The following is a 25,621-nucleotide window of genomic DNA, read 5'->3' on the forward strand; positions in this document are numbered from 1 at the left end:
GATGAACGCTTGCCGGTGTCCACAGACCCGTGAAGGATGGTGCAGCGGGCCGCACGGGGTGGAGTGCGGGTGGGCCTGCGCTGACAGGCACGTGGGGTAGGAGGCTGGATGTGGGAAGTCATCAGTTTGGAGGTGACGGCCTGGGGACAGTGGGTCTGAGAGAGGAGATGGCAGGGGAGGAGGGTACACATCGGAGATGGATATGCCCTGAGAGAACAAGAGGAAAAGGATTTACTAGAGCTGGAGAGAGGATCTGGGGGGAAAGGGAGCGGCCTCAGGGCTCAAATGTCAGGGGAGGGCCAAGGAGGAGAGGGACTGGACAGGCCAGAGGAGTTGAGAAGGGAGCTGAGCATGAGCGACTCTTCCAGGAAGGGAGGGAGGGAGGCAGGGCCATGGTTGGAGGAGAGTGTTGTTTCATTGTTTGTTTTTAGCAAGGAGGAGACCATCTACAGGCTGAGGGGAAAGAGCCACTGGAGAGGATGAGAAGGAGGCCTGGCGGAGGGCAGGGAATCCTTGGAGGGAGCACAGATCAATCACACATGAAAAAGGAGAACCAGGTAAGGCAGAGGGGAAGGTGGGAAGGATGGGTATAGATTTGGGCAAGTTTACCAGGAAAAAGAATGGAGTGGGGAGCAGGTGGGAGCAGCTGGGACGCGGAGGGAGCTGCCCCCTGAGGGCTTGGAGTTCCTGCTCATGAGGAGAGCAGGGCCCTGATGAGGGCCTTGAGGAGAGGAGAGGTCTGGAGTGCCCCTGGATGGCAGGAGAGGGACGGGGTTAAGGGACAGTGTGTGGTGGCTGGTTCTGGCAGGACTCCTGGCAGAGAAATTTTCAGGATCAGAGCAGAGGAGGGCTGGTGAGGGTGTCATGAAGGCCTCTGACCCTGTGGGCTAGGCCGGGGAAGGAAGGGACAGGAGAGGACAGGCAGACTGAGAGGAGGGACAAGGAACAGAATCCTCGGTTGGGTCAAATAACAGGGTGTGTGTGGACCAGAGTAGAGATGGTGGCTCAGGAAGCTGGGGTCAGAGAAGGGATTTCTAGGATTTCAGAAGAGTCACCTTTATGACAAGCCCTGCATGTGGCTGGGGAAGTGGGTCTCTGAAGGCAGCCGAGGCTGTTTGCTGTTGGATAGGCTGGGGCTGTGGGCCCTGCTGGGACATGGGGAGGGGGTCTGGGGGTAGAAAACAGAGTCCAAGTCTTTGGTGAAACGGGAGAAAGGGCTAAAGACCCGGTACATGAGGCAGAGTAGCATCAGTGGCCTGAACCTCAGAAGGGGAGGGGTGTTAGGGGAGGGCAGGCGGGGGGTCTGGAAGGGGCGCCAGCAGGGGGAGCAGAATCCTGAGCCCCTACAATGATGTCTCTGTCCTGGGTCCACGCGGCTTCAAAGGAACAGCGTGCCTCCACTTCTTTCTGAACTTCTCTCAGGACTGGGCGCAACAGCAAGTATTAAGAACACGTGAGAAGCGGGCCACGGACCAGAAATCTCTAACTGCAGGCTGAGCTGAGCGAGGAGGGCTCTCCGCCAGTTCACCTCACCCGAGGCTGAAGAAAAACACCAAATGCACAAACAACCTTATTGTGCTGCTTTTAATTACGAAAGATGTAAAATGACGCATTATAAAACTTGGAAGCTACTTTGTACAAATTCCAATCTTTAAATATTGTTTAACAAGGAACCTGGGAACTAGGATACTGGCGGGAAGTCTGATTAGTTGCTGTGATGGTTCCATCACGAAGCAGTGGAAGACACACGCTCGGAACCGTCTGTGCATGAATCAGAAGAGCGACGAGAGGCGGAGTTGGAAATGTCTTCAAATATGCAAATGGACTGGAATATAGATTTCAGCTCGGGTAATATACAGTAGACTTAGGAGAAATGAAACAGGACAATGGAGAATTCATGTTGATCTTGACATCATCAAAGTTTCTCCTGACACTGTATGTCCTGAAAACCACAAACGTACAGAAGGGAAAAATAGAAAATACAGATAGGTTTTTAGTGCTATGCTGTTTAACTGCTAGTAAATGAGAGTAGTACAACCATCGATTTCTTGTGAAAAACTAAATACTGAAAAATAGTTTACTCTGAAGTCTGCAGCCACTTCAGATGCCGAGGACCACGCCTGGTTTGTTGCGAAGGCAGCAGTGAGAAGGTCAGGGCGACTCCTGTCCATGGGTGTCCTTGACACCATGTAAGCAACGTGGGTTATATAATGCCCAAAACCTTTTCACAGGAAAAGATGGGATGGATGGACCTCAGGACAAATTGAATTCAGTGCTAAACCTCACTGTCATCATTATACTACCCCAAACAAGTCACTTTTCCCAGGAGCCTCCATTTCCACGAGTCCCTGGCGAATGCCCAGGGGGAGCACACTTCGTCCTGTAGGTCTCAGGGTCTCCAGCTGTAAGACTGGGCTGCTGTGCAAAGAGAGTTGGGACCCTGACACTAGTGATCCCCGTGGGTAAGGCACTGTGTAAAGAGCAGATTATCCTGGAACCTCCATTGTTCAAAAAAAACCTCTGAGAACATCAGCACTCCTCCCTGTCTGAAAGGCCAGATCGGATCTGGGGGGCTCTGACAGAGGAAGGCAGCCAGGATCTGGCTTCTTACGGCACACTGGGGTGCTGGGTACGATGAAAGGCCCTTTTACTTTAACAAAAAGTCACTGCCCTCTGAGATTGGGAAGTTTAACTGGAAATATGGCTTCGAAGGGGAGGCCAACTGCCTCTCCCTGAGCCAGAGCTCAGGCAGGGAGGACTCTGGTTTGACTTCCTAATTCAGTAGCAGGGGTTCAGGATGAACGTGAGGTGGGAAGACTTGGGCTCCACAGTGAAGATGGAGCAGTGCACGATCGAGGTTACTGGAAAGACTGGAGGGAAGGGATCCCCCTGAAGACAGAAGGAAATGGGACAAGGTCTAGAGAGGTTAACAGCCCAGGACGCTGTGACAGACCCCTCCGGCCACCAGGCACACGTGTCAGATTCAGACCCACAAGGTGCAGCCTTGCTTCTTTGGGTGGGAGCAGTCTGGACCCTTCAGCAACACCCCTGGTGTCTCCTGGAAGGACACCGGCTGTCTGGGCAAAGGCTCCGGCATCTTCATCCCTCCTTCAGTGTGTCTGTCCTCTCTGTGCTGTCTACCCATGCCCGCATTTGGCCCCGTTGCCCACCCTCCTCCCCAGACGGCTTCCAATCCCACCCATCATGTTTCTGGTCAAGGGCTGGCCTGGACTAAGTCAGAGGGAGCAGGTGGTGGTGGAAATACAGTAATACTGTTTTGTGCTAAGAAACTGATGACTAATGATGGTTTCATAAATTAGGCCTTCATTTTACTATAGACTATTTCTTCAACCTCAGAGAATGAATCTCTTCCTAACACAATCAAGAGCAAAACCTGGGTCTGAGAGGGAAGATCTTTTGAGGTGGCCAGGACCCCCGAGGTCCCGGCAGGTGGGAGGCCTCAGTTTGCTGAACCACTGTGGATGCACTCAGAAGACAGTTTCCACCTACCTGCATACTCTGGAGGAGAACAGGGCGTGCAGTCTAACCGTGGATTTGGTCACCTAGTGTTAAAAGCATATTAAAGTGCGTGCTTAACTTAACCACAGGCACAAGTGTTAGAAAAGCTGAAGCTCTGAGAAGATTTGGTAAGGAACAGAAACAGTGAAAGATTAGACTGCCTCACAGCAAAGCAGATTCATTCATTCGTGCATTCATTCACTCACTCACGTGTGCATTCAACGCACGGTTCTGCAGCACCTGCCCAGCGCCAGGCACTTGTTAGGTGCTAGGGGTTCGATGATGACTAAGGCACAGTCCCTGCCCTCAAGGAGCTTACGGTCTAGTGGGGTTATATGAACCACCCCCATTCCACAGAGAAACAGCTTCCCTTTGCTGCTGCGCAGCTGCTGGGTGGGCCCAATCCAGATCTCCAGCCACCCCCTCCAGCTGGTCTGTAGAGAGGGAGGCCTGTACGGTCCAGAACTTGTCTGGAGGACTTCGTGTGTCTCTGAGATAACTGCAGCCCCCTTTCTCTCTTCCCCAGCCTCTAAGAAGAAGCACCGTTCTCTTCAGGCTCATCTATCACCAGGGGATTTTTTTTTTTTTTTTCAGTGACTGAATAAAATAGTCTTCCTTTTCCTCTTGTCCATAGGAAAAGGGGTTCTGAAGCAGCAGAAAAGAGATTACAAACTGAGGGGGGGGGACAAATTAGAATTCAGTTTGCTTAACTCAAGTCTGTTCTTGGACTTGTGGTAAAAAGCCTTCTTCATGTTAGAATTGAGGCCTCTGAGAGAGCCCTGGCCCTCCGCTCTGCCCTGGAACATCCTGCCGCCGCTGAGGCACGATGGCTGGATCAGAGAAGGCATCGTGGGGCTGTGGTACCGTTGCTGGATGCTGAGCGAACTTCCGAAGGCCTGTGGCCCCTAACCGCCCCCCACTCCGGGTCCTTTCTTCAGTGTTGATTGAGATCAGTGGTTCTGAGCACTACACAAGGCTACTGAGGCCTCTCGCTATATTTTTACACATTGACCCATTAGATGGCCAGTAAAAGATGTAACGGTTGTGGTGACGACCAATTCATCGGAAGCCCCAGAGCAGCCTGCCCGCAGCAACAGGACCTGTGCCGCAGGCCTGAGGGGCGGCGCCCAGCTCTGTGGTCTAGAATGAGCCACGGCGTCTGAGATGGGACCTTGTCTGCGAGCTGGGAGCCAAGGAATTGGTTCTTTCCGTGTCAGAGCCCGTGATAACTAACGCCCAGGGCTGCAGCTGGCTCCGTCCTATTCCGTTCTGTCTCAGAAACAAGCCCTCCCGCCCCGTTCCTTTCTGTTCACAGTCGGTCAGCTCGAAGTGCCTCTTCAATAGAGGGGTCGAGCAGGCCCAGGCTGGAATCACTTAGCATGCTGAGTCCGTCCAGGCTCAGGGGTTCGATCTGGAGCTCTTCTTCCAATGGAAACGGAGTGTCCACGTTTAGGTTGACCTCGGGCATGCCTGCCAGAGCACTGCCGAGGTCTTTGAACAGGCTGGTGCTCGAGTCTTCTGGAAAGGGCAGCGGGAGGGGAAAACAATGCGGATTAGGAGGCGTGAGGGCCCAGGTCACTAAGAGGACACAACTGATGACAACCCCTAAAATGCCGTTCCTGTCATCTTCCCAACCAGGACAGTCATCACCTGTGTCCCAACCACTCCTGGGCCTACGGTTTTGCTCTGGAATCTATGTTCTTTTCAGTCAGTCCCACAACTCCCAGTTTTGCAGGTTTTCTCCCTCGGACCAGTTGTCAATCACAGGAAGTTACGTAGTTCGGAAAAGACTTGGGTCACCAGGCCCCTTCCCTACTGCCTCACAGTCTCTGGGGCTGGACACCTGCATCTCAGAAAGGTAAAGTTTCATTTTCTGCTTCATATAATGTTATGTTGTCTAAACTATCTTACAGTGGTATCTGTAGAAACAGAGTGAAATAAAAGAAGCAGCACTCACCTGTCAGGATGGTGTTTGGGAAATTCCCGCAGTTGGAATACAGGTTTGGTCTCAAATGAAAGGAGTCCTGTGGTTCTCGGGGACACTGTTGCACCAGGGGCACCTGGAAGCAACAAAGGTCACGTTGTAAGGGACGGTCTCTGTTTCCAAGGACAGACAGTGCAGTGTGCTCCCGGAGCAAAACCAGACGTGAACGCTCTCTTACAGTCCCTTCTCTCTAGGATCCCAGAGTGCCTGGCCGCTGTGACAGCCTACACAGAACATTCTGCTCAGGCAGGGGGATGCTGCGGTAGAGGAGGGGTCCCTGAGGGCCACACTTGTCCCTGTTTGCACACTGCCTGGCCCTCTATCCCATCCCAGGAGACACCACTGGCCATGGTTTCTGCGGGCCCTCTGGTCTCAGCCACCTCCCCTGCTCAGCACACAAAGGCCTCTGGAAACTACCACCTGTGGAGCCCTTCAAAGGCCCTGTCTGTAACCAAGGAAGTGATGGGCTCTTTTCCTCTCTGGTTTCTAGAAAAATGAGAAAGCAGAACCTTCTCCTTCTCTCACTCAGAGGGAGGAACCACAGGCAAGCCCCTCTTTGTGAGAAAGCCTCTATGAGGATGGGTTAGAACTGGCGCCTACTTTATTTTTTTTATTTTTATTTTTTTGTTAATGAAAATTTATTAACTATATAACCTTTGAGTACCAGAGAAACTTCAATATGTACAGATCACCATGAAGTTCCCAGTTTCTGGGGCCTACTTTAGGTGCCGTTCCTGAAATTAATTTTTAAACCATTTAAAAAAATCTTTCAAAAGTAGGAGTTTCCATCATTTTTTCAGAAACACATTGACTCACCTAGACTCAAATGGCTTCTTTAGAAATTGGGGAGGCAGGGACTATTGGTTCTTACCACGAGGCTTCCCCATGGCCTATTCAGGAAACATCTGTCTTTATTTATTTTACTGTTATTATTATTAAGTTCTGGAAAGTGCTCTTCCTTCTCTCCATAATATATCCTGGAGCCCAAACCATAATTATTGAATATTATAAAATCTAGGGGTATTAAAAAATGGTCTGTGTTAGGGAGAAACTAAAAAGCAAAAGAAAAAGCCTGAATGAAAGTACCTTCAGGATTGACCCCTGCCCCAGCCAGGACGAGCTCCCAGGAGGCCACACACTGTGCAGGGCACAGCAACTCAGGCCGAGGCAAAGTCCCTCCCTGGGTCTGAGTCTCCTCAACATGATAGATAGATCTGTGAATTGCTACGGTTCCTTCCAGCATCAATGACTCTACAATTCTATGGCTAGAGTGTCATCACAAGTCTTCTACCACTTGTTCAAACAGGTCCTCTGCTGAGGCCTGACAATTAACTAAGGCAGCCAGCACCAGCCTCTAGGGCTCGGGGCGGTGCCAGGCTCTCCTAGCCGCTGAGCACACCTGAGGTCAGAGAAGTGCAGTACCAAGTCTGTTTGGTGTGGGTTCCACGCACGGAAGAGGCCTGACTGTGGCAGTTCCTGCTCCGAGGAAGAGGCAGGCCCTGGCGACCACTCACCTGCTGAGGAAAGGCTGGGCCTGGCCTCATGGACGGCTGGTCAAAGCTCACATCTGGGAAGAAGTTGGTCAAAGATGAGCCCTTCAGGAAAGAAGGAGGGGACCATTTAGCTTGGAACTTGGGGCGACCTAAGCGTTCCCTCCTCCTGGTGTTCCCGGTGGGACTCACCTGGGCCGCGAGGAGCTGGAAGTCTGACTGGGGCAGCGATGGGGCTGCCTGGGGCTGCTGAGCAGCGGGCTCCTGGGTGTGGGGCTGCTGCAGCAGAGGCTGGGGGAGGTCCTGGGGCGTGGGGTAAGGAGGCGGGGGTGACACTTGGGCTTGAGCTTCTGTGGGCAGGAAGGAGAGCGGGCTTCGATCTGAGGACACCATCTGAAAAACAAAGCCACCAACTACTTAGCTTCTGAGTTTCTAGAAGTAAGTCCTTTATGATTAGGAAATGTCAAAGTGAGGAAAAACCCTGAGATTTTCCTCACCCTGATAGTCTATACTATGCTCTGAGAAGCCCAGTTCTGTATCCTCCAAAGTATATCTCAAATCTCACTTCCCCACAAAACATTTTCCATTCAACGACAATTTCTATTGTCTTAAAAAACAAACAAAACAAAACCCAGCCAAGTTAACCAGTTTCATCTCAGTTTTCTCAGTGAAAATCATGTTTGTTTTTTCACAGCCAAAAGTTCTGGTTAAAAATGGAAGACTGAAAAAAGCATTTAGCTCTGCTGTCTCCCAAAACTCTCCTAAAACCCCTAAAACAACATTAAACAACCATAAACATTAATAAACAACACTAAAACATAAACAACATGAAAGGATAAGTAACAACACGAGGACAAAGATAATGAGAAAGAAGAAAATGGCAACAAAATTTGGAAAATGAAAAGCAGATGGACAAGTAGTAGCAGGCTGAGCAGAGCTGAGAAAGCCAAATGCTAAGCTGGCAGTGGGGAAAATCAAGAGACACTCTGGTTTACATCACAGAATCCCTAAAGGGGTCTGGAACCGGGGCAGCAGGCAGCAGCGGGTGAAGATGGAGCTAAACCTGGAGGAGCTCGTGGGCAGCAGTTAGGTTCCAGGACCCTTGCACGGCGGGAGACTGAGGGCTGTGCTCTGGAGAGAGTACAGCTCAGGGTCTCTGGCTGGGGTGCACCAGACCCTAGAAGGCGAGGCACTCCTGAAAACACAGGGCTTATGAGAAAGCCCACTATCGCATCTTGAGTCCTCCACCTCTCTTTCCCAACTCAGCTCTCAGAGTGCTGGGATCCAGGCACATGCCAGGAGCAAGATCGGGATAGCATCCTTTGGGGATCTGACCAGGCTGGGAGAAAATCCAACTTATGACACCAGAGGTTCCCTAAGGAAATGGCTGAGCTAGATCACTCTACCATGAAGACCATACTCAACAAGCCCACCCACCTACACAGAGCTTCCAATCAGTTTTTGTGTGTGTCTGTCCTGTTCATAAACACGAGCAGGGTGCCAAGGATCACCAGACCATGAGGAAAGCATGTGAATGAAAGTCAGAGACCCAAGCAGACAAACTGAGAAAAGAAACTTGGAGAAGTCTATGTAGGAAGAAGGAGTCATGAAAAACAACATTATCATTATAATATTTAGAGCTATTAAAAAATCCTTATCTGTTAGAAATACATATTAAACTATTTGTAATATGTACCTCCATATACATTTTTTTAAAGTAGGGATATGGAGGACTTCCCTGGTGGTCCAGTGGTTAAGACTCCACACTTCCAATGCAAGGGGCGTGGGCTCGATCCCTGGTTGGGGAACTTAGACTCCACGTGCCGTGCGGCACAGCCAAAACATATATACATATAAAAAAATGTAGGGATACGGATAAAACAAGATTATAAAAATGCTGATGATTGTTGAGGCTAGATGATGGGTATAGAGGATTCATTATATTATGTTCTCTACTTCTATGCAATTTGGAAAATTCGTATTACAAAAAATAAAAATAAAAGAAACCGGAATAAAAATTACCACTAAAAACCTCAAAGAGATCAAAGATGATATGGCGTCCATGGAATAAGTATGACGCTATAAAAAAGGAACATTCAGAGAAGAAGAACAAAAAAATTCTTGGCAATTTAGAAGTATGAGAGCAGACATGAAAACCTCAACATAAGCATGGAAAATAATGGTGAGAAACTCTTTCAGAAAGAAGAGAAAAAAGACAGAGAGAGAAAAGAGGAGAGAAAAATAAGACGTTAGAGGAAAAGTACAGGACATCCAACATTCATACATTCAAGAGAAAACAGAGAAAACTGAAGAGAAGAAATCGTTGAAGAAATAATTAAGGAAAATTTCCCAGAAATGAAGGCAATGAGTTTCCAGATTGAAGAAACTCACCAAAGAGCCAGACTCATATCAAGCCACATTATCTTCAAGTTTCAGAACACTAGGGACAAAAAGAAGATCCCACAAGCCTCTCGAGGGGAAAAAAAAGGAGATTTAATTCAAAGTATTAAGAATCAGAATGGGAAAAAAAAAAAAGAAAAGAATCAGAATGTCATTGGAATTCTCAATAGCAGCTCTAGAAACTAAAAGGCAATGGATTAATACCTTCAAAATTTCAAGAGAAAATTATTTAAAATTTGAATTCTATGCTTAGCCAATTATTAGTTAAATGGTGGGCAGAATGAAGACATGGTGAAGTCACACCAGGTCACATGTACTCTTTCTTGTAAAGCTACTAGAGGATTCATTTTTAACTGTATTGAGAGGAGATCTACCCAACCCTGAGAGTTTGGGATTGAATAAGTAATACATACAGAGAAAAAAGTAAGACATTTATTAACTCCCAGGAGAAAAAGATGTTCATTTTGTTATTTCACAGTAAACTATGGTTCAACTCTGATTGCATTATTATAACCATGAAAACACTAAACACTGAGTATTGCTCTAAACAAAACTATAATAAACCACATTGTGAAGATGAGGAGGGTGAGTAGGAAATACGTGTGGGGAGTGGGGAGTGAGGGGATTGGGGGAGTTGAAAGAGAACTAACCCCTAATCTTCCATGGTAGGATGTCATTAGATAGTACCTAACACTAAAAATCTAGAACAAAATAAGCATGAAATAATGCTGATATACCAAAGAGAGTAGCTAAAATGGTCAAAAGTAGCCATCTCCAGGCAGTGAGAAATATGGCTAGTCGGGGAGGGAGGGGAAGACAACTGTAATTTCACAACAAGCCCTTTAGAAGTATTTGACTTTTTAAATTATGTGCACGAATAACACTGATTTTAAAAAAAATATTTTAAAATATTAAGCAAACAAAAATATCTTTAAAAGGATGCTTTTTATCTCTCCTTAAAATGTAACTAGAAAGAAGGAGTAATATTTTTATATCCTATAAAATAATCGTGCAAAATAGAACTAAAGGCAATCCAATAACATGAAAATAAGCACTAAAAAAACAATTATGAAATACCCTCTTACCCTCTCCCGAAAGGGATTACTCATATAATAAAAATCCCGTAGCTACTAATTGGTAAAGAGTGACTAATAACTGGACCTGCTAACTCCTTCTGCTGTGCTCTGTCAACTCTTTCTTGCTAAATCATTACTCATTTATAGTGAAGTGGTAAGTGATGTTAGTATCTAGAGAGTGACCAACAGGTTAAAAACATATTCATTCATGATGGTAGTAAGAGCCACCCTAAGAACTTAGAATAGAAACAAAGTCAACAAGTCAAAATATGACCTTCCCACCCTAAATTTCTGTCACAGGCTTGTGACTTCAAAATGTGCCTCTTTCTAAACAGATTTATTTGGGTCCTTTTACAGAGATATGATCCTATTGTACCTAGTATTTCATCAACAATAGAAGTATTGTTGATGAAATCTGTTGCTGTAATTAGGGAAGAGGTCTAATCCAATATCAAAGCTTCAGGAAGGTATTTAAATGTCTTCCATGGCTTTCCTCTGTGGCTCAAAGTGCTCATAGAGTCAATTATTGATTTTCCATACCAAATTTAAAATCCCAACCTGGCTTCCCTTAGCTATTTCAGACATGCCTGGATTGCGCCCTCTACACCCGACCCTTCCCTCCAGCTCCAACTTCACCAGAGTACTGCAAACTGTTCAGCGTTTGCTTAAGAGCAATCAACACAACAAATCTGCTGTTGGAAAATCATTAGTGCGTTCTGAATCATTTGATTTCGCACAGAAGTGAGAACTGACCGCATTTCAGACCTCAACAGACAGCGCTCGGTGTGAGGACCTAATCCAATTCCTAACTGCTTCAGTCTGTTTCACTGTTCGTTTGCTTTTACCTGCGAGGCAGGATACGGCTTCAGTGGGCTGGTTGAAGAGAGCTGTCGGCTGAAACTTTGATGCGCTTCGGGGCCAGGAGAAAGCGTGAGAGGGCTGACGGGAGGCTGCCTACGCCGAGAGGGGCCACTCAGGTTTGTGGTGGAAAGAGACGGGTTGCTAAGGGAGAAGAGACGGAGCGAAGAGTGAAGCGCAGAGGCGTTGGGAGCAGATGCCTGTGGGCGGCTGTTTAGGGAAGAGGAAAGCGCTGTCTTATTGAGCGTGGCCTGGATGGAGGGGTTGCTTCGAGAACTCTGCAGACCTAGAAGACAACACATTCACAAGTTACTTGTCATAATTTCAGACCAAATCTTCTGTTTTCCAAAGATTAGAGAAAACTCGACTTCCTACTATTTGTATTTGATGATGATTCTGTATGAGAAGGAGCTCTGGGCAACTCTCCTACTGAAAATGGTACCAACGGCAAAGAAAAGGTACACTCAGACTGAGAGGGACGATGCCATCAAGATGAGAATGGCTTTTTCTCAGGAAGGAGACTGTGTAAATCACACTGGGAGAGCAGGACTAGGTAAGCGGGGTGGGGGCAGCAGAGGTGAATGTTCAGTGTACTCTGTTCCCACCCAAGGAATAGACCCCAGGGCTGGACAACCAGTTCCGCGCAGGGCCCCTGGAAGCCTCTGTCCAGTGTACCACCTGGCCAGGTACCACCTATGGTTAAGCCACCAGGGGACACAGACAAGGTCCTTATGGAGTGGGGAATACTTACCAGAAGAGCTTCTTATGCCCAGGTGAGTCATGGCAGCGGGAAGGTTGCCCACACTGTTCCCCACACTCATACTACCAAAGAGGTGGTCACTGGTGTCCAGGGAGGCAGGCAGGGGCACTGAGTAGTGGAGGTTGGTTAGATCTGGCAACGACCCCCCAGTGTTCAGGGTTCCCAGAAAGGGTGAGAGGCCCATGTTTTGACCACTGTGTGGAAAAGCGCTGAAAAAAGAAAGATAAGTATTACTTTCTAAAATGCATTCCGCTGCTCTGGGGAATAGGACATGTATGATACTTTTCCTTGTTCAATAAAAACAGTTGGAGCCAAAGATCTAAGTCCTTGTGTAGACTCTGCCTCTTCCTTGTCCCGAAAACTTGCATCCTTGGCTTAACCTCTCTGAAGTGCGATTTGCTTACCTGGTATGTTGGACTAAGGATGCCCACGTTACAGGAATATTTTCCGAGATAAGAGTAGATTATTGATGCAAAAGTACTTTGAACATTATAAAGCACTATATAAAATGTGAGGCACTGCTTTCTATTTATTCCGTTCCTTTTGCTACATTGCTAAATTATCTTTCCTACCAAAAAAAGTATCTCTGTATCAACCAGATGCCTTCCAAGATGTATTTTTTCAATTACAGTTTTCATAAACTTTAAAGTGAGAAAGAGATGTGACCATTCCTTTGTCAGAATCTGTTGGGGGGTCACTCTGTGCCCAGGCACTGGGCTAACTGCTGGAGGTGGGATGATGAATGAGCAGGGTGTGTGCAGGCCTGGAGCAAGAGTACAAACGGAGGCCTAGTACACCGTCTAGTTTAAATTTTTTAAAGTTATAAATCAAATCAATAAATCTTTAAATGAATTATGTTCTATGTTTCTGTCTTGACAAATTGTACCTTTGTAATAGCCTGGAAGGCCAGATTCAAGTTCAGAATTCTCCGACTCCTTGGAGCTCCACACTAGAACGTGCAGAGAGGCAGCCCCGACCCTCAGTCCATGCCACCATCTCTCCCCCCAGCCCTGTTCTGCACCGCAGGGCATGCTTATGGATATCCCAGCCTAGGGGCCAGCTCTGGCCAAGTTCCGCATCCCCTGTGGCTCCTTGGACTCCTTACTCCACGGGAGCAGAGACCTCTGAAGTGTGGGCCCAGGGAGGGGCTGCGTGGCCCAGGCTGAGGGGGCACTGCTCTTAGAGCTCACGGGCAGGCCAGAGACAGACCAGTAAGGCAAGCGATTGCAGTACGGCAGGAAGCTCGCTGGGCCAGGTCTGATACAAGTGACGCTGGGAACGCAGAAGCAGGAGTTGGGGTTGTGAGGATGGGTGGGGAAGGGAAGCCTTGACCAAGCACATGACCCTGTGCACATGGAACTGCAAGCAGCGCAGCACGGCCAAGGTGTCGGGGCAGAGTGGGGAACAGGGGACAGGAGATGAGGTGGGGGAGGCAGGTAAGGGAGAAAACAAGGGCATGATGACATGATGCTCTGAAGAGTCTGGGTCAGGGAAGGCAGGAGACAGGGAGCCCAGGATTAAGCTGGAGCATCAGAATCACATTTTAGAAACGCCACTGTGGTTGCAGCGTGGAGGATGGCTTAAGGGGGCAGAAAGAGAGGGGCGGGGAACCAGTCAGAAGCGCCTGTGTGGTTCAGGTATGATCTAGGAAGAGAACAAAGAGGCTGAAGAGGAGGAGAATGGTTGGAGGAAGTGCCGTTAGCCAGGAATGGGGCGGCAGGGAGAGATTATGAATTCGATTGAGGACACTGGACTCAATACAGCATACACCAGCAGAGTGCCTCCCGGGTGCCAGCCACTGGCATTAGGGCCTCAAGAGACTCGGACAGAGCAGAGAGAAAGAGCCATAAAGAAAACAACTTGCAACATAATACCATTCAGTAGTGCAGTAAGTCCCCTACGTACGAACGAGTTCCATCCTGAGAGCGCGTTCATAAGTCCAATTTGTTTGTAAGTCCAACAAAGTTAGCCTAGATACCCAACTACCACGACTGGCTATATACCACTGCTTTTACGCTTGCTTCCGGACATGCTGGGCTTGAAGTAAAGACACTGTAGGACTGTACTCTAAACAGTACTGTAAAGAGCACAAAAGCACAACCACTTGTAGAGGATGCACGCACGTGACCATGTACACCAGATACGTGAACTAACTTACGTGACTGGACATGTGAACGCACGTTCACATCTTTGAGAGTTTGCAACTTGAAGGTTCGTGTGTAGGGGACTTACTGTACAGTGACAGAACCTGATGGTATAAGGTATGGAGGGAATGACCAGCAGGCTGGAGGGGGCTTCCTGGAGGACGTCTGAACTGAGTTGGAAGGCTCGAGAATTCAGACACTCTAAACAGGGAAATCATTTCAGGTAGAGTTCCCAGCACAGGCAAAGCAGAGAGGCACGTGACTATATTGTGTGCCCTAGGAACTTAGCTGCTGCAGGAAGGTCAAGTTTAGGAGGGGTGGATATGATGGGAGATGGGCCTGGAGGAGGAGGCAGAAAGCACATGAGGCTTACACTGATGCGTTGATGACAAGAAGCCAGTGGAAGGTTGAGAGCAGGGAAAAGACATCATCATTCTTAGGACAGACTTGGGGGAGGGAGGACAGGGTGTGAGAAGCAGAGCCTGGAGGCAGAGAGGTGAGTTATGCTGCTGCTGAAAATCAGACTAGACATAATGAGGGCATGGAGGTGGAGAGACAGCGAGGGCTTCTGGAGATATTTAAGCAAGTACTCAAGAATGACTCCTGATTTTCTGCCATGGGGACCGGTGGAACCACCCCTACCAGGACAGGGAACACGGAGGCACACCAGTAGACTGGGGATAAGGGTAGGTGGTGGGGTCAGACAACGAATTCTGCTTTAGACACTGAGTTTCTGTAATACGGGAGGACCTGTCATGGGATGTCTCCTGAGGACAGCTCCATCGGAACAGTGGGGGTGGAAGCCCGGCCACAGTGGGTTGAGGAATAGACAAGCAGTGAGGGGGCCTCAAGAGTAAATACTCTTTCAGAAAGTGTGGCTGAGAATTCTGGAAATGAGAAGGAAGTAACTAAAAGGGAATGCAGGGTCACGGAAGGACTTTTTAGTGCAGAATCCTTAAGTATATTTAAACGCAGAGAGAAAACCTTGTAGAGAGGGAAAGGCTGAAAACATAGAAGAGGGAAGGATAAGCAGGAGAGAGAGGCCTCAGGAAGGGTCAGGGACATGGGTGAGGCTAACAGTCTTGAACAGAGGGACACCTGTGTCCCTAAGACTAGAAATAAAAATGGATGGCGAGGGGGGAAGTAGGGGCGGGAGGGAAGCTGAGCATTCATTCCTGATGGTCTCTGTTTTCTTAGTAAAGTAGGACTGGGATAACTGTGGAGGCTTGAAAAGAAATGGGGAAGCAGGAAAGGTGTCCGATTTGATGGATGAGGAAGAAGGATGATTTTGGTTGTAGAAAAACTGAATGTGATACTTTGTCTCTCGGATGGCTGGTTGCAGTGTTAAGGCCAAGGACTAGGAAATAAACTTGAGAACCCAGAGCTGCTTGCTATGAGGGCAGATGGGCTCTCTGATTGAGAGAAGAGAGCTCCATGGGTGCTTAGGTCGGAATGAAGGCAGAAGGAGGCGGGCGGGAAGGCTGAACAGCGTCTGGCGGCACAGAGCAAGGATGGAGAAGGTAACTGTGACAAACACGACCCAGGTCGTCAGTGACGTTCAAAGCAATTTCTCTCCAATTGAGAGGAATACAAGTTGTAACTTTCCAAATATAGTTGCGACCTGCCGGAGTCATCTCTTGGATCTGATATAAGGCAGATTATGTTCTCCCTCGTTCAAAACCCTCTGATGATTCTGACCTTACTCTGAGTCAGGCTACACCAGCCTCCATACTCTGCAGGCATGCTCCCGCCTCAGGGTCTTTGCACTCAGGGTCTTGCTGTCCCCTCTGCCCTTCCCTCCTCTTCATCCAGGTTCTGGTGACATATCATCTTATCCCAGACACCCTTCACTGCCTCTCTCCTTACTGTGCTTTTTCTTCACTGCATTTACCAACGCATGACATATATTTATTTGCTTAATTGTTTTTGCCTATTTCGCTCCACTAGAGCATTAGCTTCTTGAAAGCAGAGACTTGATCTGTTTTGTTCACTGCTGTATCCCAGTGCCTAGAATTAGGGGGTCAATCAATACCTGAATGAATAGGAATCACTGAATAGAATTCTATCTCTAACATAAGAACAAGAAAGCAACTTTCCTTATCTAAGAAACAGCTCCTTCAAGACTCTCGGGGGTGGCGACAAGGGGTTTAAAGTACCGTAGCCCCCTTCTGAAATGTAGGCCTTCGGGGCCTCCATCACTCCTTTGTCTGAGGATTGAGCCAAAATGAGCCCTTGAGAAGAATCTCAGCCCTATCTGTGGGGACATCCTACACCTCTAGGGGTGCTGGTCTTCTCTCCAGTCACATGTCCTGGCTGGCTTTTTGAATTTCTGATCATCTCGGCTCAGCGGGCTGTTAATTACATGCGTTTATATTTAACTAGCCAAAAAGAATGCCTGCACTCCAGCTACTGAGTATGGAGTGCCCTGAACTCACTGCAGTTAGATACCCAGAAAAGGCTTTACTGGGGAGAATGATAAATAGGATGGCCTGATGTAGATTTAGTTCCTCTGCAGACCCTCTGAAATGCGTGCTTGTACTCAGCTAGATCAGGCAAGGGTCCTGATTTCAAGCCACATGATCTTGGCCCCGGAAAGAGCTGCCGCTTCTGAGCGGGTTTTGGTTCCAAGCCCGCGGGGCAGCCCTGAGGGATGCTGTGGTCAACAGCCCCAGGTGGCTGCCCTGGTGCTCTCCGGACACCGGCTGTGTGTCCCAAGGGCTCGGTCCTCTCTGCGAAGACCCGCGCGAGAATCGCCCAGCGTCTGTGTCACTCAAGTGATGGCACTGATGGGCTCTGTCTTTGCGTCTTCACAGTGTCTGTCAACGTGTGGGCTTCCTTAACTGTCGTCTCCGTGTTCTTCCTTGGTCCCAATTTCCTCAAGAACATCTTAATCTTTTAGTACTACACATATTTTTGAAAACTGTCTCAAATCTTTCAGGGAGTAAAGTTGTATACTCCTAAATACGTTAATTAACTGTTCCATAGAAATTCTTTTTATATTGCAAATTTTCCTATTTATGCATCTTCCATTAATTTAAAAAAATTGTGGTAAAACATACATACATAAAATTTATCCCTTTTAAGTGTATGGTTCTGTGGCATTCAGTACATTTGTACAAACTCCCTTAGTTAACTTCTGTGTCAGCAAGTTGCCAGGGGCCCACAGCTGCCAAAGGTGCGAGGCTGGTGGGCCCCTCTCAATGCGGGCATGCTTCTGCTTCTACCCGTGGAGTTGTGTGTTTACTGAGAGTCAGCTGTGTTATTCTCTAATGTATTTATGGCGGTTTTATTTGTTATTGCAATTATGTAATATAATTACTTTAAATGATATATGAGTACCAAAAGGGAGCTGTTGTTTTGTGAAAATTCAGTTGACTTTCAACTTATGTATAACAAGTGAAATTTCTCAAGAGTTCTCTGATGAAGCAGTAAGACTTTCCTTTTGGGAAAACCTTCAGGATGCCCTCCGAGCCAAGAACTGAAAGAACATTACTTACCTGCCACCTCTGACATCACAGGATCGAGGGCGCCCTGACAGGGACTGGATCTGGGGAGAGACACAGAAAGCTGGGCTTACTCACTGTCAAGCCAAATTCAAGTTTTTAAAAAGCATCTTTGCAGGTATCCTGGGACTCTAGTCAGTGCAAATGAGAGTCAGCACATATAAACAGCATCCCCACAAGGCAGTCATTTAAGCTTTTTTTTTTTTTTCCGGTACGCGGGCCTCTCACTGTTGTGGCCTCTCCCGTTGCGGAGCACAGGATCCGGATGCGCAGGCTCAGCGGCCATGGCTCACGGGCCCAGCCGCTCCACGGCATGTGGGCTCTTCCCAGACCGGGGCATGAACCCGCGTCCCCTGCATCGGCAGGCAGACCCTCAACCACTGCGCCACCAGGGAAGCCCGCCATTTAAGCTTTGACTAGACTTTTCCAGGCATAACGGAGGCATAATATTAACAAATTTTCTTAATTTGATGCTTTCTTAATTTATCTTCTAGATGAATATTATTTTCTTATAAAAGGCCAATGTTTTTCATACAGAGCTTTTAAATAAACATTCATTTTCCAGTTGGCCTGAGAGGAAAAGAAGAAAAGAGAAAAATAAAACAGGATGAAGAAAGAGGAAATTAATGTCAGAAGAAAAAAAAATATTTCAACTAGAATCTAAATTCCAGGATGGGGGCGATTTTCATTTTGTTTATTGCTGTATCCCTGCACCCAGGATGCCTGGCAACAGGTGCTATACATATATATATATATAAAATGAATGAACCTATTGACTCAACTCTTCACCCAGAAATGATTTATGGAGAACTGCAAATCCATAAGAACTAAGAGAGATGAGGGGAATTCCCTGGCGGTCCAGTGGTCAGGACTCGGCGCTTTCACTACCATGGTCCTGGGTTCAACCCCTGGTCAGGGAATTAAGATCCTGCAAGCCGTGTGGTGTGGCAAAAAAAGAACTAAAAGAGGAGACGAACACCTCTTCCCAGAGAGAGCACATCTTCCCTGGTATTTGGGGAAGAGTGGATGCCACTGCCCCCTTTGTGGGGAAGATACAGTTGTCCTCTGATAAAAGCCTCCAAAACCACCTGGGCCTCCAAAGCCAAAGACAGTGGGCTGCTTCTCCTATGTTTAAGTATGTGAATTTTAAATCTCTTTTATTCCCCAAAAGACTAAACATCAAAACATCTTGCTTTTACAAAAGACCATTCAAGCCCACCCTAATGCTAATGATGACTTTGGTAGACTTGGCAGAAGAAACTGGAACTGACTAAAGGAAGCCTGAACAGGTGGCGATGGTCAAGCACGAGACAATACAAGCAACTGCAACAGCACATCTCAGGGCCAGGGCAGACACACTGTTTTCTTTCAAAGGCAACAGCTTCTCTATGGGAAGAAAGGCCAACTCAGGTACTGCTGGGACCTCCCTCTCTTCCACAGCAGGTGAGTTTACAGAGAGACCCATGGTGGAGACAGGGACAAGTACTCAAAGGCTCTTAGAAACCATTTAACAGAGCACTTCCTTTCTGATTTCTGGAGGACTCGGGTCAAATGGCCTTGATTAAAGAAAGTAGTATCTGGTAAACCAGCAATTCTGGACAGAAGCTGGTGACTGGAAGGCAGTGTTGGCTACAAAACAGAAAAATCTGCCTGTGACTTGTAACCAGGTTTCAGTGCTTCTTGTAATACAAATGAGATGTGAAGGACCAACAGGTTTTTCTGAATGAGTAAATTCAGAAAATTAGGAAGGCAAGAGATCGCTGTACTAATTCATCAACAATGATAATTTTTATTTGAACCATCATTCCCTAGTACATTCTTCCTGTCTCTGTCCCCAGACATCCGCTCTGCCTTTTTTCCCAATTCCTCTTGTTTTCTCCTCAGCAGAATTTGACGATGACCTCTGAAGTACAAATATTCAGTGACAACAAACATAGCTGTCCACCCACCTCCTTGGTCTCCCACAGCTGTTTTGGCAGTGGCTTGGGAATGTTTAGCAGATTCTCTTCCTTCAGTGGGCTGGGGAAAGACACAACTAAAAGGGAGAAGAAGCACATTCACTGTGTTAGAAGGAAGCCATCCCACCTTTGGCCGAACCAATTATCTTTGTAAAAATGATTGATTTAACACATATTTATTGCCTGTCTACTAGGGAAGGTGTTTTGAGCGTTACCATGGATGTGGCATAGGTGAGTAAGACATGGATTCAGCCCTTGAGGACTTTATACTCTAGTCAGGGGAAAGGACAAAATGTGAATACCCATGTCCGGAAGGAGAAGCCGGGGGAGGCCCACAAGAGCGAAGGCTCAGTGCTGCTCAAGGGTAGACCAGGAAGAGCCCACGCTGGCCTCTGGGGCTCGGCACTGAGGCGAGCCCTTTAGGGACACAGGAAATGAACATCCCCAGAGAGGGAGGAATAAGAACAAAGGCCTAGAGAGAGAGGAAGTGGTGGACGACTACTGAGCAGAGCTGCTCTTTTCAACTGGAGTGTAGGGAAAGTAAAGGAGAAGGGTAGGAAGGTCGAGGCCAGATCAGGAAGGGCCCTCAAACTTGGCAAGGAGAGGATGGAAGAAAAGGGATGAGGAGAGACCCACAAAAATCCAGGAGAGAGGAAATGAGGAAGATAACAAAGAGAGAAGAGGAATATTACATGGAAGACATGGTGGCAGTAAAGCTACCTGGTCATAAGCTGGGAGTGGGGGATAAAGAGGAATTGAGAACCCAGAGGACTAAGGCTGGGCAGCTGAAGGGCCCTCTCCTGGCTCTTAAAGCCTGTAAAACAGCCTGGCTTTGTACCAAGGGACCAATCCAGGGCTTTCTGCCAGGTAAAACAGGAGTGCTGAGCCATAAAAAAGGGAAAACTTCTTGTTCTCAGAGACAGACAAGAAGACAAAGGGCCAACCCTCAGGAATTAAGGGATCTGATGTTAGGAAGGGGATTCATTAGAGAGACGGGTGACGCTCAGAACTACGAGTGCTGTTAGGTTCTGGTGACCATGTAAGCTCCAGGGTGACTGTCATGACTGTCCTGTCTTAGCCCCACACAGGATGACAGACCCCAGAGAGAAGCCACTTCAAACAGACTGAAATTTCAGAGTAGATTCTGAGAATGAGGCAATGCTCTTTACAGGTGACCTACTCAGCACCATCACAACAGCAGTCATTTCTGCTCAAATATTCCAGGCTTTATCAATGATCCCAGGTGTGTCTTAATTCTGATCGTCAAACCACTCTCTTTGGAAAAGCTTATTTTGTCAACCTTCTTGTTTTCTTCCTTTTCTTGGCTTCCTTGTTAACTTGTCTAACTGTCAACGTAAACTGCTTCAGAAATGTAAGTTCCATGATGGCAGGGCCTTTATTTTGTGCACTGGTGGGCAGTGCTTAAAATAGTACCTGGTAAACACTGGCCCTACAGCCCTCTCTCAACAAACTGGAGGACAGGAATAATAGGTTTGAGAGCCTTTATAAAGCCATACAATGACTCAAGAATTAAAAAATGTTTCTGTAATGTACTGCTAGATGATAGGAAAAGTTTCAAGGGCCGAGTGAGGTAGCTTCATGACTCAAGGCTACTTCTTGTAAGAGTTTGGTCACAGGAGTATGGCTGGAGTGTATTCCAGCACCGCAAAGGGGATTGTTTCCTTAGAGTAGTTCACTGTTTTTAGTCTCTTCATATCCAAGATTGGTTGGGAATTCTTCAGAGAAGTCATTGGGGGAATGCAAACAACCTTGAAGCCATTTCTTTATCTCTGTCCTAGTGGATTAGATATTTATTGCTGTTTCAACTTTTCATGGTTTGACTCATGGCCTAAAATGGCTTGCCCAGAAACGAGTATATAAGATGATGAAAGAGAATTGTGCCTCTGGTGCAAGATGCTCCTCATTTATCATATTCCCCACGAGTCCTGACCGCTGCGATACATAAACCTAATTTAGTTGTTCACTTCTAGATTATGAAAACTAAATTCCAGATTATAAAATTTTAGGGAAAAGAAAACAGTGCCTGGTACTGAATGAATAAATGAACTGTGTCAGACCCTCATTTGTCAATGGCTTCGAGAGTCATTTAGTAGATCTCCAACATTACCTTTTTTTAAAAAAATTTATTTTATTTATTTATTTTTGGCTGCATTGGGTCTTCGTTGCTGCACGTGGGCTTTCTCTAGCTGCGGCGAGCAGGGGCTACTCTTTGTTGCGATGCATGGGCTTCTCATTGCAGTGGCCTCTCTCATCGCGCAGCACAGGCTCTAGGCACGCAGGCTTCAGTAGTTGTGGCACGTGGGCTCAGTAGTTGTGGCTTGCGGGCTCTAGAGCGCAGGCTCAGTAGTTGTGGTGCACAGGCTTAGTTGCTCCACGGCATGTGGGATCTTCCCGGACCAGGGCTTGAACCCGTGTCCCCTGCATTGGCAGGCGGATTCCCAACTACTGCGGCACCAGGGAAGCCCTCCAACGTTACTTTAATCAGCTTTATGAAACTCATTATCTTCTGCAAGATTTGCAATTTCATTCTGCAATCAGTTTGCATTTTCCTCACATTATTTATATCTGTCAATTACTGACTCACAAAACTTTCTAAACAGGCAGAGAAAGACAGCTGAGGAAGGAAGGATATTGGAACAACTAATGGCTTAAGTGACCAATTTATTAATATTTTCACGTGATTACAACTTTTGCTTCCCTGCACAACCTTGTGACTGTGGGACTGTGGGACTCAGATGATGAGGAGCCTTGTAATCTAACCACACATTTCCTTTTTCGTGGCCTTGATCATGGCTAGCCTTAATTTTATAGAGCATCTCAGAAAATTAAACCCATCAGCAGTTGTCAGCATTTTGGGAAGTCCTGAAAACATGAGTATTAACTAGTTCAGATGTTGAAAGAAGGTTATGAATACTAAAGTCAGTATCTCACTCAGCACAGGTAGGTGAAATCAGTTCATACCTTCCCCATGTACGTCGTTCTCACCATCACAGAAACCTAGTGGGAAAGAAAAAAAAAACACTTTTATGTGGTGCTTTCACCTTTATTTATTCATGAATTAGTAAGTCTTTCTGATTCAAAATAGAATTTCGAAAATTCCAAGGCAATTTCGGTACACTGATGGTCAAATCAGTGTACATTAGCATTTATAATAAAATTAAAATAGATATGGCTAATTTAAGTCTAAAGTTGGTGCCTATCTACTTTTATTTAAAATTATCTCCATCTTAAAATTTTTTACTGCCTCTGTCCTGAAAGAAGAACAATTTACAAAGTCTGAGAACCTCTAACCAAATCACAAAGAAAAGAAGTATATAGATCGAAACTCTCTTCCAAATGCTTTATTGTGGGGGGAAGGGGAGGTAACTAAAAAAGTCTACATCACTGTTTCACACTCACCATGCGTGTCTAGAGAAACAAACTGGAAGTTCCATGCTGTGTACTGTTATTTATATTTCTTACAAAAAGAAACTTGGGACTTCCCTGGTGGTCCAGTGGTTAAGAATTCACCTTCCAATGTAGGGGACGCAGGTTTGATCCCTGGTTGGGGAACTAAGGTCCCACATGCCGTGGGGCAGCTAAGCCCGAGCGCCGCAGCTACTGTGCACGGGAGCCAGAACTAGAGACTGTGTGCTGCAAAGTACAGGGCCCATGTGCTCTGAAGCCCACGTGCCACAACGAAGATCCCGCATGCCACAACTAAGACACCCCAATGCAGCCAAAAATTAAATAAATAAATATTTTTTTAAAAGAAACTTATCTGGAGTCTCAGTCAATTTAAATCGTATATATGATAGCTATTCACAAAGTTTTAAAAATTTGACTTGTAAGGAATTCTGATCCATAAAATATATTGCAGATGACAAGTAGAGTATATCCTATTGCTCTAAGCTAAAACCAAAGAATCGTGCCAAGAATGTAATACGTTAGCATTCTCTGTGGAGCAATCAAATATACCATATGAGTTTTCAGTTAAGATCAGGACAAATTTTTAAGTTTTAAGCCTTTAAATATAACTTACTTCAGGTTTAAATATGTTTCTGAATAAGCTTAACCTATAAGTTAACCTGATTAGTCTATAAAACTTAAGCCAAATGTCTAATAACCGTACACTGAACATAATTAAGTTCCTGCACTGACTGCTAGGTGTGGCCAGATGATACAGTGTAGGTGAGAAGATAGAACAAGGAAGCAAATTCTATAACACAGGCAGAAGATATAAAATTTTAGTGGCACCCTGGGGCTGGACAATACTGAGAATCCCCAGAAGCACTAAAATTAAAAATTAAGAACACTCATAAAGACAGCATTTCTCTCAGGCCCACAGAACAGAATCCAAGTTAGTGATTTAAAACTCTGTTTAGTGCACATAAAGACTATTTGGGTAAGCTTGCTAAAATGCAAGTTCGTGGGCCCAAACTGCACAGATTTTGGTTCAGAAGCTGTGAGAATGGGCCCGGGAATCTACATTTTAAACAATCAGCTCAGAGGACTTTACTGCAGATGGTCTCTTAGAGAGACTTGGACTAGGCTGTAGCTTAGTCACCATCTAACACGCCTACTAAAGACAGGCAGTGTGAACAGAACACTAGGAGACAGGTGCGGAGAGACGGAAGGTGTGGCTCTACGATCAGCACATCAGAAGGAGGGGGAGAAGCTTCTGATTCCTGGTTTGGTTTCCCTGGGACCCTCATATTGGGAACTTAACCACTTAGATCACTTAAAAAGTGACAATTCTATTACAGATAAAAAACGAAGTTTGACACAGCAATCTGGTATAGTATGTTGAAGCATCTCTTTATCATTAAGGCACCCATCACTCTGGGTTTAATAAATAAGGCCAGTTTTCCATTTAAGTAGTAAGTCTGACCTGTCCCTGGAACACACTCAACTGATGGCTACCTTGTGGAACTGCCTGAGTGGGGAGCAGACACCCCACATAATATCCTCTCAGACTGGGACAGAAAGAAAGCCTCGTGGAGGAAGTGGCACCTGAGTTAGCCACGAAGGACAATGACGAGGATGATAATAACAAGAGCCACTGTGACTGTTCTCTTATTACGGGCCAGGCACTTACATGGATGATCTCAGGTCATCCCCACAGCAACCCCATGAGGCAGGGGCTATTATCACCCCCAAGATCACACGCTAGGAAGTCTGAAGCAGAACTCCGGCCTGTGTGCCTTCAGAATGTCCAACTTGCTTCACCTGGGAGTTTAGACACTCAGGAATGAGGATGAAGGGGATGCCCCAGTGTAAAGACAGGAGGAGAAGGAAGAGGGGGAGGGTACAGCAGGGGCAGAGAATGGTGTAGTCTTGCTGGAGCTCAGGATGGGAGGAAGGGGAGATGAGGCTGGACTGAAGGTGTCTGTGAGTAATCTGGCTTGATACAGGGAATAGAAGGTTTTGGTTAGAGAAGTGACATGATTATAGCTAAGCTTTAGAGAGATTGTTCTTGCAGCAGTGTAAGATGGATTGAAAGGAGAAAGCCTAAAGGCAGGGAGACCAAGTGGAAAAACCACTGTAATAGTCCAGGCAAGAAGGAAAGAAGTAGGGTATTTATTGCCAGTGAGGACAGAAAAGAGGCGGCAGACCTGAGATACCCTGCAGGGAGAAGGAACACGGCCGGGCTACTGACTGGGTGTGAGGAGTATGGGAATGAGAGTAATTTAAAGACAACTAACTCCTGGTTTAGAGTTTAGGTAACTAGAAGGATGGTGGTGGCAATAACTGATATGTCAGCATCAAGCTAACGTATAACCAAAATATCCACGGCTGGATTTTCACTACTGGATAAAAAATATCATATGATACAACTATAAATAAAGGGATAAAAGTAAAAAGGAACGAGTTGTGACTGGATATCTAGAAACAGAGGAAACTCATATCAGTTCCACAGGGGATGGAA

The 25,621-nt window shown here is 46.6% G+C and overlaps 1 protein-coding gene across 1 annotated transcript in view; it reads right to left on the reverse strand.

Moving 5' to 3' along the window:
- Positions 1-1,580: 1,580 nt before the first annotated feature.
- The window catches only part of CRTC3 (CREB regulated transcription coactivator 3), a gene marked incomplete at its 5' end in the record, with an annotated part of 99,424 nt that continues 75,383 nt past the window's right edge, over positions 1,581-25,621 (reverse strand). The window contains 9 exons of the mRNA XM_082649101.1: positions 1,581-5,037; positions 5,477-5,579; positions 7,018-7,098; positions 7,186-7,386; positions 11,315-11,613; positions 12,079-12,296; positions 17,729-17,778; positions 19,684-19,769; positions 22,675-22,710. Coding sequence (XP_082505227.1) covers positions 4,829-5,037; positions 5,477-5,579; positions 7,018-7,098; positions 7,186-7,386; positions 11,315-11,613; positions 12,079-12,296; positions 17,729-17,778; positions 19,684-19,769; positions 22,675-22,710 — 1,283 coding nt within the window. The 3' untranslated portion in view covers positions 1,581-4,828. The remainder of the gene's footprint in view (positions 5,038-5,476; positions 5,580-7,017; positions 7,099-7,185; positions 7,387-11,314; positions 11,614-12,078; positions 12,297-17,728; positions 17,779-19,683; positions 19,770-22,674; positions 22,711-25,621) is intronic.

This window comes from Grampus griseus (genome assembly GCF_964374135.1).
Source record: "Grampus griseus genome assembly, chromosome: 2".
Lineage (NCBI taxonomy): Eukaryota > Metazoa > Chordata > Mammalia > Artiodactyla > Delphinidae > Grampus > Grampus griseus.